The sequence below is a fragment of the Eucyclogobius newberryi genome, unplaced genomic scaffold (assembly GCF_026437365.1).
Source record: "Eucyclogobius newberryi isolate DKJ021-1_F unplaced genomic scaffold, fEucNew1.0.hap1 SCAF_16, whole genome shotgun sequence".
Taxonomy (NCBI): Eukaryota; Metazoa; Chordata; class Actinopteri; order Gobiiformes; family Gobiidae; genus Eucyclogobius; species Eucyclogobius newberryi.
The window spans coordinates 31,758,843-31,776,217 of record NW_027315790.1 but is presented as its reverse complement, the minus strand read 5'-3'; the positions used below and the strand labels follow the sequence as shown (position 1 = coordinate 31,776,217).

The 17,375-nt window shown below is 44.1% G+C and overlaps 1 protein-coding gene across 1 annotated transcript in view; it reads right to left on the bottom strand.

The window, feature by feature from the left end:
• Positions 1 to 17,375, bottom strand: part of crybg2 (crystallin beta-gamma domain containing 2) — a 69,200-nt gene that overhangs the window by 11,652 nt on the left and 40,173 nt on the right. Inside the window, exons 7-9 of the mRNA XM_072447248.1 lie at positions 15,771 to 16,454; positions 5,679 to 5,726; positions 3,097 to 3,215 (exon numbers count right to left, since the gene is read on the bottom strand). Of these exons, the coding sequence (XP_072303349.1) occupies positions 3,097 to 3,215; positions 5,679 to 5,726; positions 15,771 to 16,454 (851 nt within the window). The remainder of the gene's footprint in view (positions 1 to 3,096; positions 3,216 to 5,678; positions 5,727 to 15,770; positions 16,455 to 17,375) is intronic.

Genomic DNA, 17,375 nt, shown 5'->3' with positions numbered 1-17,375 from the left:
AGTACTTTTACGGACTACGACAGTCTGAGGACTACGACAAGTCTGAGGAATAAAGTCTGGCGGTAATGCAACAATTGGATGCCAACCGCCATAAAAACAACAACAACAACAGTATCCATCTGTGAACACAAGGGGGCAGCGCTGTCAGACGCACGCGTGAATCTGGAGCCAGTGCAATGTTCAAAATGAAAAACTATATTGATATTCTATGATTTTAGATACAAATATAGGCATTTTTAACATTGAAAGGTCCAAAACAAGTGATTTACTCTCTTATCGACTTAAACATATCAGAAATGACCAATTATTTCCATAAATTGTGTGTATTATTGCATTAAACACCTCTGAGTCATATTTGCTGATAAAGTTATGGATATAGACAGTGCTTATATTTAGTTTTTACTGGATATTTCTGAGAACAGAAAAGAAAAAACAAAGTTGAACCTTGGTGACACTTGATATTTCTAAATTGTCAGTTTTTTGCCATTTTGTACACACTTTTGCCTCTTGTATTCTGAGTGTCTTTTCATTGGATGTGTGTATTTTATGGTTGGTGAAATCTCACTTTTTTGTTAATAACATGCGTTTTTAGTCATTTGTTAGTCTTAATTAGCCCTTTTGCAACATTTTTCATGATAAAACTACACACTTGATTCATTGGTTCGAATACAGTAGAAGTCGAAGATGTGTCAATTGTTTCTTTGGAAATACAGTTAAAAAAAACAACGCTCAGTTTGTGTTTGAGCTTTTCGCTTGATCACATTCCTTCTGCGTCTCTCGCGTGTTTCGTTCGGTCTTTGGGTGTGTCGACCATTCCAAACATTCGTCGGAAACGCAGCCGATCAATAGGAGTTTTGTTTTGAGCGGCCGGAAATGCCTGGTATAATTACTGCGGTGGCTCGGCTTTCTGAAGAAGCCGGGGGCGGGGCGAGCGGTCCGACGAGAACTGGGGCGGTTTGAGCGGGAGGCGGAGTCAAGACGACGATGCGCCTACGTCGTTCTGCGCGAGTTTCGCCGTTAAAGCGCGACAATGCGAAATGCTCTTTGTCGACCCGCGATCGAGAACGGGGCTGCGCGGTTCAGGAAATGCATCGAATCGCAACATTCGACACGTTTTGCGATAACGTGAGCGTTGTGGCGCCAAACTTGAATATTGAGCACATTTTACGCAAAGAGACGATTAAACGTGATCGTTTTGACTGATGAGCTTAAATATATTACACACACACACAACCCGCTCTTCGTCGCCCTGAACTCTATTGCACTACATATTTTATTACATAAAAATGCCTATTTCTAACCTTATTTTAACTTTACTTATTTTTTATATATCTGGTAGCTGTTCATTGTTTTGTATTCATTGTTCAATGTTTTGTAGTTTGTGTTGCATGAATCACCAGAACAAGTTCCTATGTTTGTGAATTTTGTTCATTGACAAATGGCAATAAACCGGATTCTGACTCTGATTCTTCCTCTTCCTCGCACACACGACTCGCTCTTCCTCGCACACACGACCCGCTCTTCCTCGCACACACGACTCGCTCTTCCTCGCACACACGACTCGCTCTTCCTCGCACACACGACTCGCTCTTCCTCGCACACACGACCCGCTCTTCCTCGCACACACGACTCGCTCTTCCTCGCACACACGACTCGCTCTTCCTCGCACACACGACCCGCTCTTCCTCGCACACACGACTCGCTCTTCCTCGCCCCTAACTCGCTCTTCCTCGCCCCTAACTCGCTCTTCCTCGCCCCTAACTCGCTCTTCATCACCCCGAACTCGCTCTTCCTCACCCCGAACTCGCTCTTCCTCACCCCGAACTCGCTCTTCCTCGCCCCGAACTCGCTCTTCCTCGCCCCGAACTCGCTCTTCCTCGCCCCGCACTCGCTCTTCCTCGCACACACGACTCGCTCTTCCTCGCACACACGACTCGCTCTTCCTCGCACACACGACTCGCTCTTCCTCGCACACACGACTCGCTCTTCCTCGCACACACGACTCGCTCTTCCTCGCACACACGACTCGCTCTTCCTCGCCCCTAACTCGCTCTTCCTCACCCCGAACTCGCTCTTCCTCACCCCGAACTCGCTCTTCCTCGCCCCGAACTCGCTCTTCCTCGCCCCGAACTCGCTCTTCCTCGCCCCGAACTCGCTCTTCCTCGCCCCGAACTCGCTCTTCCTCGCCCCGAACTCGCTCTTCCTCGCCCCGCACTCGCTCTTCCTCGCCCCGCACTCGCTCTTCCTCGCACACACGACTCGCTCTTCCTCGCACACACGACCCGCTCTTCCTCGCACACACGACTCGCTCTTCCTCGCACACACGACTCGCTCTTCCTCGCCTCGAACTCGCTCTTCCTCGCCCCGAACTCGCTCTTCCTCGCCCCGAACTCGCTCTTCCTCGCCCCTAACTCGCTCTTCCTCACCCCGAACTCGCTCTTCCTCACCCCGAACTCGCTCTTCCTCGCCCCGAACTCGCTCTTCCTCGCCCCGAACTCGCTCTTCCTCGCCCCGAACTCGCTCTTCCTCGCCCCGCACTCGCTCTTCCTCGCACACACGACTCGCTCTTCCTCGCACACACGACTCGCTCTTCCTCGCACACACGACTCGCTCTTCCTCGCCTCGAACTCGCTCTTCCTCGCCCCGAACTCGCTCTTCCTCGCCCCGAACTCGCTCTTCCTCGCCCCGAACTCGCTCTTCCTCGCCCCGAACTCGCTCTTCCTCGCCCCGAACTCGCTCTTCCTCGCCCCGAACTCGCTCTTCCTCGCCCCGAACTCGCTCTTCCTCGCCCCGAACTCGCTCTTCCTCGCCCCGAACTCGCTCTTCCTCGCCCCGCACTCGCTCTTCCTCGCACACACGACCCGCTCTTCCTCGCACACACGACCCGCTCTTCCTCGCACACACGACCCGCTCTTCCTCGCACACACGACCCGCTCTTCCTCGCACACACGACCCGCTCTTCCTCGCACACACGACCCGCTCTTCCTCGCACACACGACCCGCTCTTCCTCGCACACACGACCCGCTCTTCCTCGCACACACGACCCGCTCTTCCTCGCACACACGACCCGCTCTTCTTCCTCGCCCTGAACTCACCCTCCTCGCACCACCCGGATGGAGATAGTTTCCTCCAGCTCCCACGCCGTCGCGTCCACCACGTCGCCGCGGACCTCGATCCGCTGCCCGCACATTCCGGCCCGATCGAAAATGTACATCTGAAAAAGGAAACGCACGGGAAAGAGTCGTTAGAAACAGCTCGGGCGAATTAGAAGGAAAACGCAACGGAGAGCGATAAAAGCCATTTGTGTGAGCGACGGCGTGGAGAAGATACATCTGTGGCAAAAAGATCACATGCAATTTAAATTATTATTCTTTATCATTTCATCTTAAAAGTAAAAACATAATCATACGTGCATAAATCTGGACTGCAGATATTTGGTCTGACAATCCCAATGATGACACTACGCTATATTATATTTTATTCATTAATAGGGGAAGGTGATGTCAATATTTAGACATTCATATCTTGCAGAAATGTGCTAACTTGCTTCTAATTATTGCAAATGTGGTTCAGCTAAGTCAGGGAAAGGGAAAAATCTGTAAAAGTTCATCCATAAATGTAAAACTTAATCCATAAATGTAAAAATTCAGTGTTTGTAGGTTTATTCAAACTCAGCCGTTTTCGCACAGTTTAAAATTGTAATGTTTTATATCAGATTTTTATAGCAGTTTGTCTTATTTCGAAGTGCAATACTAACCATGGGCCATACTAACCATAAGATTGAAGTCAGTAAAACATGGCCGATAAATTTTAAATAACTAGAATAATCAGATAAAAACGCCATCATTCATCTGATTGTGTGTTTTTAACGGAAATCTGGTAATGAAAAACACTGGAAGACGAAGTATAATTAAGTTTAAAATAACATTTTTTCTTTGGGTTTGGTCTTTGCCACATTAGTTTGACCTTTTGTGCATCATTTCTCTTGTCAAAACCTGCACGTGTGAACAAGACAGAGAAACTAAGGCTCATTATAGTCAGTGTTTGTTTCATCCGCCTCGATTCAGAGTGTAAAAAAAAAAAAGTTAAAACGTATAAATCTTGCTTAAAATAAGTCTTCCAGAACAAATACATAATTCAACTCAGATCCATTTTTTATTTAACTTATAAATCCTTAAATTACAATATTAATGTCCGAAATACGATTTTTACAATTTAAATATTGAAAGTCCAGTCGCTCCTGAAGAGGCCCCGGAGGCTCCTGAAGAGGCCGCGGAGGCTCCTGAAGAGGCCCCGGAGGCTCCTGAAGAGGCCCCGGAGGCTCCTGAAGAGGCCCCGGAGGCTCCTGAAGAGGCCCTGGAGGCTCAGCCAAAATGTCAGCTCTCCCTCCCGTCCCGGATCAGAGAGGAAAAAGCTTAATCTATAAAAAAACAGGCCGCGGCAGGTTTGACATTTAAACTCGATGAATCAACGAGTTTAAGTGAAATGTTAAAGATAGAACTGAACGAAAAGGAGAAAGACACTCATTTTAAACAAATATATAACGTAAAGTGGATTTTAAACTCCATTTTCGTTTGCGTGCGTTGTGTGGCGCCCCCTGCAGCGCACAGGAGGATCACGCTTTGAGAACCGCTGCTCTAGGGATTCAGAGTGATTTAAAACATGTCGACACAGCAATTAACAGTTTAAAACTTAACAGTATGTACGTCCCGTGAATGGTGAAATGTCCCTAAAATGTCACCTACAAAAAAAGCTTAAGGTGGAATGGACGATTTGGACACCTGCCGCTCTCCTGCAGCGGCTCGTCCCCATGAGAGCAGCACGTTTCCCTGTGTCTAAGCGCATGGATCTATCATAATATAGTTCCCTCAGTGTACAGGACAAAATTAAGACAGAAAAAGACTGTTCGAGCTCAGAAGAGACGTAAATCTACAGGAGACGAGAGATGCGATGCAATACGTCGGGCTAATAAACAAAAAAACGAAACGAAAAATCGTCCATTACGCCTTTAAACTTATGAAATGTTTATTAATTTCAGGTACAACAAACTGCAGTACAATTATACTTAAATCCAAATTGAGTAACATTTCACCTTCTTAAACGTCTTTGTAAGTCCCTGTGATGGTTAAGTATGTATTTTGGGGGCGTTTTAAGAGTCTCTGGACGAAACATTTTTCATCATTACAACGACATACTATAGAACACCATACGCCAACATATAGTTCGCCTTTATATACTTTTAGCTTCACTCCTGCCCTTTCTCTGACATCCATTTAAAGAAAAACAACAAGCTTTAAAAACACTATTCCAATATTTAAAAGACACGTGTTTAAGTTGTTTGTGTGTGAAGTAAGAGTAAAGTCACTGGCATTTAAAAACACTAAATCTACACATCTTTTTGTCGTCTTTCGTCTGGGACATAACTCACTTTGGCACATTCCCACGTTTGACACTTCGGACGTCCACACTCCGGGGCCCCCGCGCGCCGGGCCCCGTGCTCCTGTTTATTCGGTCACATACCGGTGTCATTGGGAGATGCGGTCGAGCAGGTCGCGCTTCATGCTTAAACTTTACCCACAGTAGCACTAGACGTGTAACTCGGTCTTTAAAGTCGCATTATCACAGTCGTCCGGCTTTAAAAACTGTCAGAACTCAAATGAAATGAACTGATCGTTACCTTTCCAGGTCGAGGGTTGAGCTTCCCGTGTTCCTTCTCTTTTGTGAGCTGTGAGGAGGAAGAGAAAACACAATAAAAAACAAAATATTAAGACTTTTCAGGCGGTGTAATGGATGGAGAGTGAAATATTCAAACGTTTTGCTGTTCCAGGTTCAGTTCTGCCTTAGTTTTCCACTCGTAGTTTTTTTTAAAAGTCCTGGTTTAGTCTCGGTTCAGTCCATCTTTAGTTCGGATACAAAGTCCAGGCCCAGTTTAGGACCTTTTTATTCCGGTAAGTTTATCCATCATTTGTTTTGCACTCGGCTTGTCAAACAAATAAATACAAGATAATAATCACATACAAAACTACAACAGAAACTCATCTGAACAGGGATTAAAACTGACTAAATCACATGCATAGAATAGTTAATTTTACATGTGAACCAATCTATTATTATCTTGTGTTGGAAATAACATTCTATTGTTTTATGATGAAATTGGTATCGAGTAAAAAGCCATTGAATGTTTGAAATGTTCGGATTGTGACCAGACTTATTTGCAAATTAATTGTGCCTCTCACATTATTCTCTCCTTGCATCAATAGTTGGCGTCAGCCCAGCAGCTCTTTATGCAAATCTGCTCCAAACATCGATGTGGCTCGAGTCCAAGACATGTCAAAGTTTATGAACACAACCAGTTTTACTTTATTATACTAAACTGTCTCATGTTTTGTAATATGTAATATGAGGATTATATTTACTGCAAACTGAAGCAAAACACAGTTCATTCACTTTTATGAGTCTTGTCCCCGCGCGCGCGCACACACACAGTCTGGTGTCCCCGCGCGCACACACAGTCTGGTGTCCCCGCGCGCACACACAGTCTGGTGTCCCCGCGCGCACACACAGTCTGGTGTCCCCGCGCGCGCACGCGCACACACAGTCTGGTGTCCCCGCGCGCGCACACACACACACACACACACACAGTCTGGTGTCCCCGCGCGCGCGCGCGCGGGGGGACACCAGACTGGACGACAGCTTTATTATTTTCTGCTTGGTTCTGGGAGAAAATATATAGTAAAAGTTTGCTCTGGGTTAAACGTCTCTCTGTGGTAGTGAACATGTAAACACCTCAGGATCTTTCATTTTGTGTTTTTTGGGACAGAAAACACCTGCTGTGGACATCATTTACCACACAGCTGCTTAGACTCATTAATAACTCTTTATATTTGAATTCTGTAAAGTCTGGAGGGAAAATTAATGCGAGTTCCCCTTTACTCTCCAGACATTAACATTACACTTGACTGAACTTACAGTGTCCAAAACTACACCACAATATGACATTTACTTTGCCATTACAATTCAATGTCCACCTCAAACTTTAAAATGAGCAAAACGCCAAAGCGACACCGTCTTGTTTTGGTTATGATTTCGTTTTAAAATGACTTTGTCGGTTTCAGAGACATTCCAAACAGATTCCACACGTTTTTCTTGTCGGACTCAGAGTGAAAAGAACAATGGAGCTCAGTGACGCGAGGATTAAAGCACTAAAGAGCCTAAAACGACACCAGCTCCAAGCAGCAGAGGAGTGAGAGGTCCTGTTAACGTCGAGGATCTTTGGCATGTGCAACAAAAGGCGTCTGCAGCGACACGCAACACGCAATGCTATACGTATCGCAACGCTATACGCAACGCTACGCGACGCTAACCTGTCGAATAATGAATAATAAAACCTACATTAGTCTCGATTTTGTCTCCAAGTTTTTATTTTGACAGTCTTAAGTTTGACGAATACATTAAGGCAACGTTACACAACACACTTGCAGTTAGAATGAACATTTTTTCTTGTCTATAATTTTACTTCCTGGTTGTAATTGATGACATCACATTGAACTTACCCAGCAACCACTTTATTTTGACGAATACATTAAGGCATGAACATAAAATACAATGCTACACTATTAAACACTGGCAGTAACAAACATTTTAAATGTTTTTTTGTTTATAATTTTACTTCCTGGCAGGACATCACATGGAAATTACCCAGCAAACACTGGGCAAAAACTTACCTAATGTCACAATGTTTTTTTATATGACAAATAGAAATATGAATGACTTTATTTTGATGAATTAATGTTGAGTCAAAAAAGTGGTTTATTTTGTGTAAATTCTGCATAAACTTTGGATGGAGTGTTTTTGGTGTGATGTCACTTCCTGTCATTTTCAACAAAGAAAAAGTTGCCTTTTTTTAAAATCAGACCGTAAGAAAACAAAAAAGCAACAAAACAACAAAAGAAAGACACAAAAAACCCCACAAAGAACGCGCTGGACCAGGTAGAACATAAAGTAAAGTAAACTTTTCTCCACAAACTGCTGTTGGATCGGCGTAAAACGATCATTTATCTTTACGACAGACTTACAGAATAAAGTCAAAATTAGACCGTCACAAAAACCCCATCGTTCGAGCGCGCAGACGGTTCGACTAAAGCGCTACAGCGGGTTTAAGCGGTGCAAGTGCGATTCCCGCTGGCACAGGCCGGTCTCCGGTGACCGCGGCGTCGTGGTGAAACTGGGTCATGGTCAGGCGGATCGCGTTTCGCTCTGAACAAGCGTCTACTGTTACGGCGTTCAGTCCCACGTTCACCTTTGCTGCGCCCCGTGGGACAGAGCGAGCGCTAAATATAGAAAATAAAGCCTTTGCCATTTATTCTGTTGCAGTCGCGCGAATTGCCGCTCGAGGCGAAACGCTGCGCTGAACGGGAAACCATCTGCAATTCAGAGCGATCGAGTCCTGTACGTGCTAGTTTTCCCTTCATGTGATGTTGTCTTGAGGCATTTTATGTGATAAAATGGCCATAAATCGCATATTTCTGACGTATAAATCTGAAAAATGGATAAAGCGAGGTTTAGAGTTCTCGCTTCATGAACTTGGCATAAAAACTAATTTTTCCAACAAATCTGTCCATGATCTGTCAAAGTTTATGACATTCGGTGTGTTAAGGCGCTACTTTAAGAGTGTTATCCTTTTTTAAGAGTAGAAGAGTTTTTTAATCAGAGTTTTTCTACAAGAAACAGTTTTTTATTATTATACTTCTGTACCTACTTTGTGTTGCAACACGGAAATGTCCCCATTGTGGGAAGGCTCGTCTCATCTGAACGTAAATGCATTTGGAGAAAACGTCCTTTAAACTTACAATATTTGAAGTGGATTAAATGAAAGGATAAAACATATTTTTCATGCAAATTGGACCGTTTCCGTCGTTTTCAGGTGAACGCCAATATTGAGCGCTCAAACTGGCCAAAAAACTAAACTTTTCTTACTTTTTATTGTCTTTAACGATTAAACACCTGAAATGTGTGTTTTACAAGCTGGGGAACACGTCCAGACGACAAACCGGACGTTTTGTTTTTTTTTCTTCTTGAATATTGTCACAGGACTTCCTCGATGCCTTCTACGCACGCACTTTATCACCGCCATCAAAATAAAAAAACTGAAATCTTTCTACCGTGTAAACCAAAACAAAAGGCCGTCGATTCAAACCTGGTCGTTATTATCCGCCGTCAGCTCGAGTTTGATCAGATAAATGTCAGAGCGAGGCGTGTCTGAACCACAGCGGCGCGCGGATAGCTCCGAAGGGCGTGGCGCGCTGCAGAAATGTTCAAAAGAAGTGCAAATGAGAGCGTCAAAGCGGGTAAAATACAGAGACGCATGCCCACTGCAAGCAAAAACCTGATCACGATCCTGCGTGTTACGACTAATTATAAGATCTCATTGGAATTCCTGACTTTGGCCCTTTATTTGAAGGTTGTGTACGAGAACGGCTGGCGCTGCGGGCCATGATTGCAGGTGTTAACGGCGCGCTGGGGGAGGGTGACACACTTTGGACCGACGGGAGCGACGTTTACGGCGGACGGCGCGATTAAGACGCTCTCTGCGATGTTTGTACGTCGTTTTGCGATGAAAAGTTCAATAAAGTCAGTTAAAAAAGGAGCACGATATCAACGTTTTGTGGTGGAGGTCAACCAGGCCGGGTTACAGGCGTGATCCGTGGAGTGGCGAACAGGAAAATATCTTGCATTTAAAACATCAATCTGAAACTTCTTTGGTAGCCTACGCACTTAAAGGTCGTACGACGCAGTTGAGATAAATATATTTTGAATTTGGCTAAAAATTCTAAAAAAAAAAATCACAGAAAAGCATTTTTTTAAGTTTATAAATTCACTTCCTGTTTGCAGTTGATGACATCACACTATGAAATTACCATACCAACCTCTAATTTCATTTTTTTCTTTCATTTGACAAATAAAATTATGAGAGTGACTTTATTTTGTGGAATTAATGTTTAGTCAGAAAAGTTGTAAAAATTCTGCATAAACTCAAATGAGTGGTGTTCCTGGTGTGATGTCACTTCCTGTCATTTTCTACACATTTTTCAATGTTTTCTCCTCAAATACCTGCTCGATCGGTGTAAAACTATAATCTACGTGTACAACAGATATAAATACACCAAATAAAGTCAGAATTAGAACATCGAAAAAACCTGTCAGGCATTTTGTTTGTGAAAATGTCCAAAAATGTCACATATTTGGTACATTTAAACGTGGCATTTGACTTCTTTTGCTCCGTGTCCGTCTCCTCAGTCCAATTCCCTAAAAGCCTTTGACCGTGTTGTGTGTTTGAAGGTTTTGGGTCAGTGACTGAGGCCGTAACATGAGCCCAGAGAGTCAAACGTGTGAACATGAATATCCTCTCGCGCTGCTTCAGTCGTCCAGAGTTCTGAAATAACGGTTGCAAATAACCATCGTTTCGCCAATTCATTATTCTACCGATTATTCTTTCAATGCATAGATTAGTTGTTTAGAGAGTTGAGAGTAAATCTGACAAAGCTGAACTGATATTTACAGATTAAAACAGTTCTTTCAGTAAAAACATAACTTTGACTTGTTTCACGTGTCATTTTGGTGCATTTCTTGCTTTTTCATAAACCTCTTCTCTCAGAAAACGGACATAAAAACGTGTTAAGCTGAAAATAAAATACATACTGTTCCATCAATAAACTCTGAAAACATTTTGATTAAACTTAAAGATTTAGGTTTATCCAATTCAAAATACCGGTACTAAACTTTCTCCTCCATGAACCGCAACGTCGAACGGAAGAACGTACGACCATGACACAAGTTTGATCTGAGATTTGCAGGTTCTCTCTTTTTAAAAACACTTTTTACACTTTCAGGCGCTTTAACACTGCTTGGATTTCATGTGGCGGAAATAATGACTAAATAAAGTTGCCATAAAGAATCAGATTGTTACGAAAAATAAGTGTAGCTGTGATGATCCTGCTTTATTATAATTGTAAGTAAATGCGTAAATCAGATTAACATCCCATTCGCGCCGCTGCTGATCAGACAAACCACAAAACGAGGAAAAGGAAAAGACGTAGAAAATATGAAAAATGTCAAAAGAACCAGGTAAGTTAGTGAACGCAACGCAAAGAATGGAGTTAAAATGTCTTAAAATCAGGATATTTTTCTTCATTTTTGTAGTTTTTACTGTTTAAAATGTATTTACTTGATGGTACTACAGGTTATTACTTCAGTAAAGGTTATTTATATAAAAACTACTTCAAAATAGACCATCAAATACAACAAGTGACAGTAATTAGTGAAGTGAAGTCACAATATTGTCATTTGAATTATGCAGAAGGTAAAAGTACGACTTGCGACTGCTAATACTACTACTACTTCCACTACTATTACTACAACTCCTACTCCCAACAGAATTATTTGATCTCCTGTAAACCTGAGTAAGAGCCTTCCAAGTACATCTAAGTTTATTTTCTCACAATTAAAGCCAATTACCAAAGTGAATCTGAACAAAGGCCGTTCACAGTTTACTCAGGGTCAGCGCTCGCCGTCGCCGGCTTAAACGATTAAAAGACTCTTAAATGAACAACGACGCAAACAAAGAAGGTGAGGAGCCACGCCCTTTTTAATCCAGGTGAGCGGCGTGTATTGTCCGAGGAGCTTTCAGATCAAACAAAGATGAGTTTAAGAACGGGAAAAAGAGTCTGCACTGAACCAACAACGTTCAGACGCCGTCTGAGGCATGAAGTCGCCGGTTTGAGCGTTCATTAGGAAGAAGGTGGGAAATGACGCATAATTTGTGTCGCAAAAGCAGAAACAGAACAGATTTCAGCCATTTGGGTCAAAATGAGGCAGCTGTGTTGTGTCTGCATCTGATTACAACGTGATTTTATCCTCTGCGAACCAGTAAGTGCGCCGTTTGGATTGATGATGGAACGTTTGGACCAGTTTATTAGGTTTTTTTTTAAAGACAGTGCCTTTAATGGAAATATTTGGCATTTAAGATTAACAAGTGTATTTTTTTTATTTTTGGATAATTATTTTCTAAATGTATTTATTTATTTTATCATTTATTTTTATCATTATTTTTTAAATGTATTCATTTCATTTATTTCTTTTATTTCATTTGTTTCTTTTATTTATTTTGTTTCATTTGTTTCTTTTATTTCATCCATTTAATCCATTTCATCCATTTTATTTGTCTCGTGTTTTATTTGTTTTATTTAACATATATATTCTATTTTTGAAATATAAAAAACACACAAAACATCAGAGCTACGGAGAGAAGAAATAACAGCAACACAAAAGGCACAAACTAATAATTAAGATGAACTCGTTTATCAACTTAACTGACCTCTCGCCTCGATCCTGTCATTTTATTATTTTAGTGTAAAATGTGCTACATAAATAAAGATGCCCTTCCTCGTCCTGCAGTGTCAACAGATCAGACCTGAACACGGATGCACCAGGAAGTCCTTTTATAGCAACGACAGAGAGCAAGGACCCGAAACGACAGAGCGCAAGGACCCGAAACGACAGAGCGCAAGGACCCGAAACGACAGAGCGCAAGGACCCGAAACGACAGAGCGCAAGGACCCGAAACGACAGAGCGCAAGGACCCGAAACGACAGAGCGCAAGGACCCGAAACGACAGAGCGCAAGGACCCGAAACGACAGAGCGCAAGGACCCGAAACGACAGAGCGCAAGGACCCGAAACGACAGAGCGCAAGGACCCGAAACGACAGAGCGCAAGGACCCGAAACGACAGAGCGCAAGGACCCGAAACGACAGAGCGCAAGGACCCGAAACGACAGAGCGCAAGGACCCGAAACGACAGAGCGCAAGGACCCGAAACGACACAGCGCAAGGACCCGAAACGACAGAGCGCAAGGACCCGAAACGACAGAGCGCAAGGACCCGAAACGACAGAGCGCAAGGACCCGAAACGACAGAGCGCAAGGACCCGAAACGACAGAGCGCAAGGACCCGAAACGACAGAGCGCAAGGACCCGAAACGACACAGCGCAAGGACCCGAAACGACAGAGCGCAAGGACCCGAAACGACACAGCGCAAGGACCCGAAACGACAGAGCGCAAGGACCCGAAACGACAGAGCGCAAGGACCCGAAACGACAGAGCGCAAGGACCCGAAACGACAGAGCGCAAGGACCCGAAACGACAGAGCGCAAGGACCCGAAACGACAGAGCGCAAGGACCCGAAACGACAGAGCGCAAGGACCCGAAACGACAGAGCGCAAGGACCCGAAACGACAGAGCGCAAGGACCCGAAACGACAGAGCGCAAGGACCCGAAACGACAGAGCGCAAGGACCCGAAACGACAGAGCGCAAGGACCCGAAACGACAGAGCGCAAGGACCCGAAACGACAGAGCGCAAGGACCCGAAACGACAGAGCGCAAGGACCCGAAACGACAGAGCGCAAGGACCCGAAACGACAGAGCGCAAGGACCCGAAACGACAGAGCGCAAGGACCCGAAACGACAGAGCGCAAGGACCCGAAACGACAGAGCGCAAGGACCCGAAACGACAGAGCGCAAGGACCCGAAACGACAGAGCGCAAGGACCCGAAACGACAGAGCGCAAGGACCCGAAACGACAGAGCGCAAGGACCCGAAACGACAGAGCGCAAGGACCCGAAACGACAGAGCGCAAGGACCCGAAACGACAGAGCGCAAGGACCCGAAACGACAGAGCGCAAGGACCCGAAACGACAGAGCGCAAGGACCCGAAACGACAGAGCGCAAGGACCCGAAACGACAGAGCGCAAGGACCCGAAACGACACAGCGCAAGGACCCGAAACGACAGAGCGCAAGGACCCGAAACGACAGAGCGCAAGGACCCGAAACGACAGAGCGCAAGGACCCGAAACGACAGAGCGCAAGGACCCGAAACGACAGAGCGCAAGGACCCGAAACGACAGAGCGCAAGGACCCGAAACGACAGAGCGCAAGGACCCGAAACGACGTCCACAAAAGCCAAGATCGCATGTAAAAACATTCCAAAATAAACAGCACAAACTGCAGTCGACTCGAGCGGATGAAAAACACAATTTCAGATTTTCATTGTGAATTATTTCAAGTACAATATGAATAGGAAGATGCTATAAAAGTATAAATACTGGAAGAAATTCAAAAAGGATCATCACAGAATAGCACATTTTTTTAGGTTTATAATTTCACTTCCTGTTTGAAATCGATGACATCACACTAGGAAATTACCCAGAAAACACTGGGCAAAAACTCATCTAATGTCACAATTATTTCATTTGACGAATCAAATATATAAGAGCGACTTTATTTTTGTTGAATTAATGTTTAGAGTAAAAAAAAAGTTTAATTGTGTAAATTCTGCATAAACTTTGACGAGTGTCCCTGGTGTGATGTCACTTCCTTTCATTATCTACAGATTTTTCAAAGTTTTCTCCACAAATACCTAATTGATCGGTGTAAAACTATCATTTTTAAGTACGACAGGTATAAATACACCAAATAAAGTCACAATTAGAACATCGTAAAAACCTGTCATGGGCACTTTAAGTTTGGACAGTTTTCGAATAGTCTTGATCTTTAACAGAATATAAAACCACATTATATTATTGTTGTATAAAGAAATGCATCAAGCCTTTGTTTTCCTTAGTTCAAAAGAGTTTAACATTTTAGTTTAGCGACTGAAGGCGGGACACATGTCAAAAAGGTGATAATATTGCAATGATTAAAGTCAAAGTATAGAATATTGAGCACATCTTCTATAATTAAACAGTTAAAATGACCTCAAATAGACAAACGTCAGGTGGAGGAGTATAAAGTCATACTTCTGCTCCTTGTGGTTCATTTTATGGTCCGTTGTGCAAAACTTGAACCTCAACAAAGACATTGACACATTTTTGCACATTATTGACGCAATTTCGTCTTTCGATATTAATATAAGATTTTTCGAGTCCTGTAATGGGACTGGGGACCAAAACAAGATGGTCCCCAGTCCCATTCCAAGCGTAGTTTTAGTTCGATTTCCCAACTGTTCACACAAACTGGACTGAGATTACTGAAGCAAATCATTTACAACTCTAGCGTTTTACTTGACGTTAACACTACGCATCTGGGACGTGAAACTCCTGCGCTGGAAACGGAGACTTTGTGCAGAAGGAAAAACGGATGTCACAAAGAAACAAAAAATAATCAACCGTCATGGAAAACCAATCACTGTTATACTTTACTACCATAACCAACTTCCACTTCAGCAGCTGCTGATTTTAGCCTGATTTATACGTCCTCTCGATGTTTTTCCAACAGATGCGTTAGCTAAATGTACTTACTTTTTTCTATACTATCCGTTGAAGTGAAAAGACCAAAGTTAAAGGTGTTCGAAAGCTGTTTAAAGAAACCCTTAATCGTGGACGTTTTCTTGGTAAAAGTCAGATTAACAGCGTTTACCGTAACTCTCTCTCATCGACCGCCATGTTTCCCGCTCTATTTTTAAATCCATCTGGTTCTAAAGTGAGGTCTACATCGGACCGGAGACCTAGAAAGAACTTGGATCGGTTCAGGATCCGGCCTCGGACTAAACTGGACTCTCAAACGTGACGGAAAGTTGAAGAAATGTTCAAACTTCTACATCTAAAACAACTCAAATATATCAAAATACACATGTCAGACCGTTTCTAGAGGATTCATTCTTACTCTGCGTCTTGCTTTTGCTCGATATCGTACGGAAACACCAAAGTACACTCACGTAAGCGTCGGGGAAGGCCCTGTACTTGGACAGCAGGTTCTTCTCCGGCTCCGGCTCGAGGATCTGGAGGTGCGTGTTGGCGTTGAACATCTGCTGAAGCCCAACGCCGCTGTCCCCGCTGAAGCTCCTCTGCAGCAGCAGCGGCGGCCCCGCCCTGATCGGGGAGTCCGCCGCCGACGTCGCGAACGGCCGGTTTAGCTCCAGGGACCCGGTCGGACTGAGCGTCGTCGTCGGGCTGTTGGCGGACGGCGGCGAGCCGATGGAGAGCGACGGCGCCCGGCTCGTCCGCGACCCGTAGTCCTCCGCGCCCGTCAGCGACCCCATCGAGGGCGACGTGTTGAGCAGGGCGGAGAACCTCTCGTAGCGCGACGCCGCCGAGTCGGGTTCGGCGGGCTCTTTGGGCGGCAGGCTCATGCGACCGCTCGACTGTCCGATGTCGGGGAGCGAGGAGGCGCGGAAGAGCGTGCGGTGCGACCTGACGCCGTTCTCGAGGTTCTGGTCCGAGGACGCGGAGAAGGAGGAGGAGCGGAAACTGGAGAAGATGATGCTGCTGTCGAGGCGAGAGCCCGTGGAGCCGTTCAGGGAGCCGGCGGAGGGGGCGTCGTCCGGGGCGTCGCCGGAGCTCTTCATCACGATGCTGTTCGCGGCCGAAGCGCGCAAAGGCCTCGAGCCAATGGTCTGGTCCTGGAACGCAAGGAGGGCAAAAGTTAAAAATAATGTATCCACTTTTTCTTTTCCAGCTCGGTAACGATATTATTTCAGTCAAACAGAAACTCGTTTAAACAAGTCTTTGAAATGCAGTAGTTGAGGTTTAAGCATTGGACAAACGTGAGATGTCTGCAAAATTATCACAAAAGTGCAGAAATATGACCTAGAACCTTTATTTGAAAGATTCCAACACAACCTTTCACTTTTATCGGCTCTTTTTGTACATTTTTCACCATGAATTATACACTTTATATTCAAACCTTCAAAACAACATTTCACACTTTTCCAGCTGAACTATTGCAGCTACAGTTTATGAAAATATTCAAATTACTATACAAAATGACATTTCTGCACTTTTGCGACACACACACACACACACACACAAAGTCGAGCGTGAACACGAGACGGGGTCGGATTACACTTTTACGTAACATCGATCGTCCTTTGACTGCCTCAGATCCGCTGCTCCATGAACGATACAATCAAACGTGTTTTTAGTCATAAGTATAGACGTTTCACATGTTTCATAGACAAGGATCAGCTCTGTCACGGTGGAGCGCGATTTCTGAAAGATAATGCACACGTTTGATCTGAAATGCCAAAAAAGCCAATGATTTGAACTTCACTGTGGTTTAAAAAAATGAGGGAAAAACTTTGGGGGGGATTTAAAAAAAAAATAAAAAATAAACAAAAATTGAAAATCACTAAAATAATCGTACTAAATTATAAACTGTGGCCTGTACATTAAGAGGATTCGTTTTCACATGCATGTTGTTGTAGTTATTTGCCTGAAATATTCCACACTATGGCATTAGACACATGCAACTATTTTCACAGTAATAATAGAAATTAAAATTATATATATATATATATATATATATATATATATATATATAT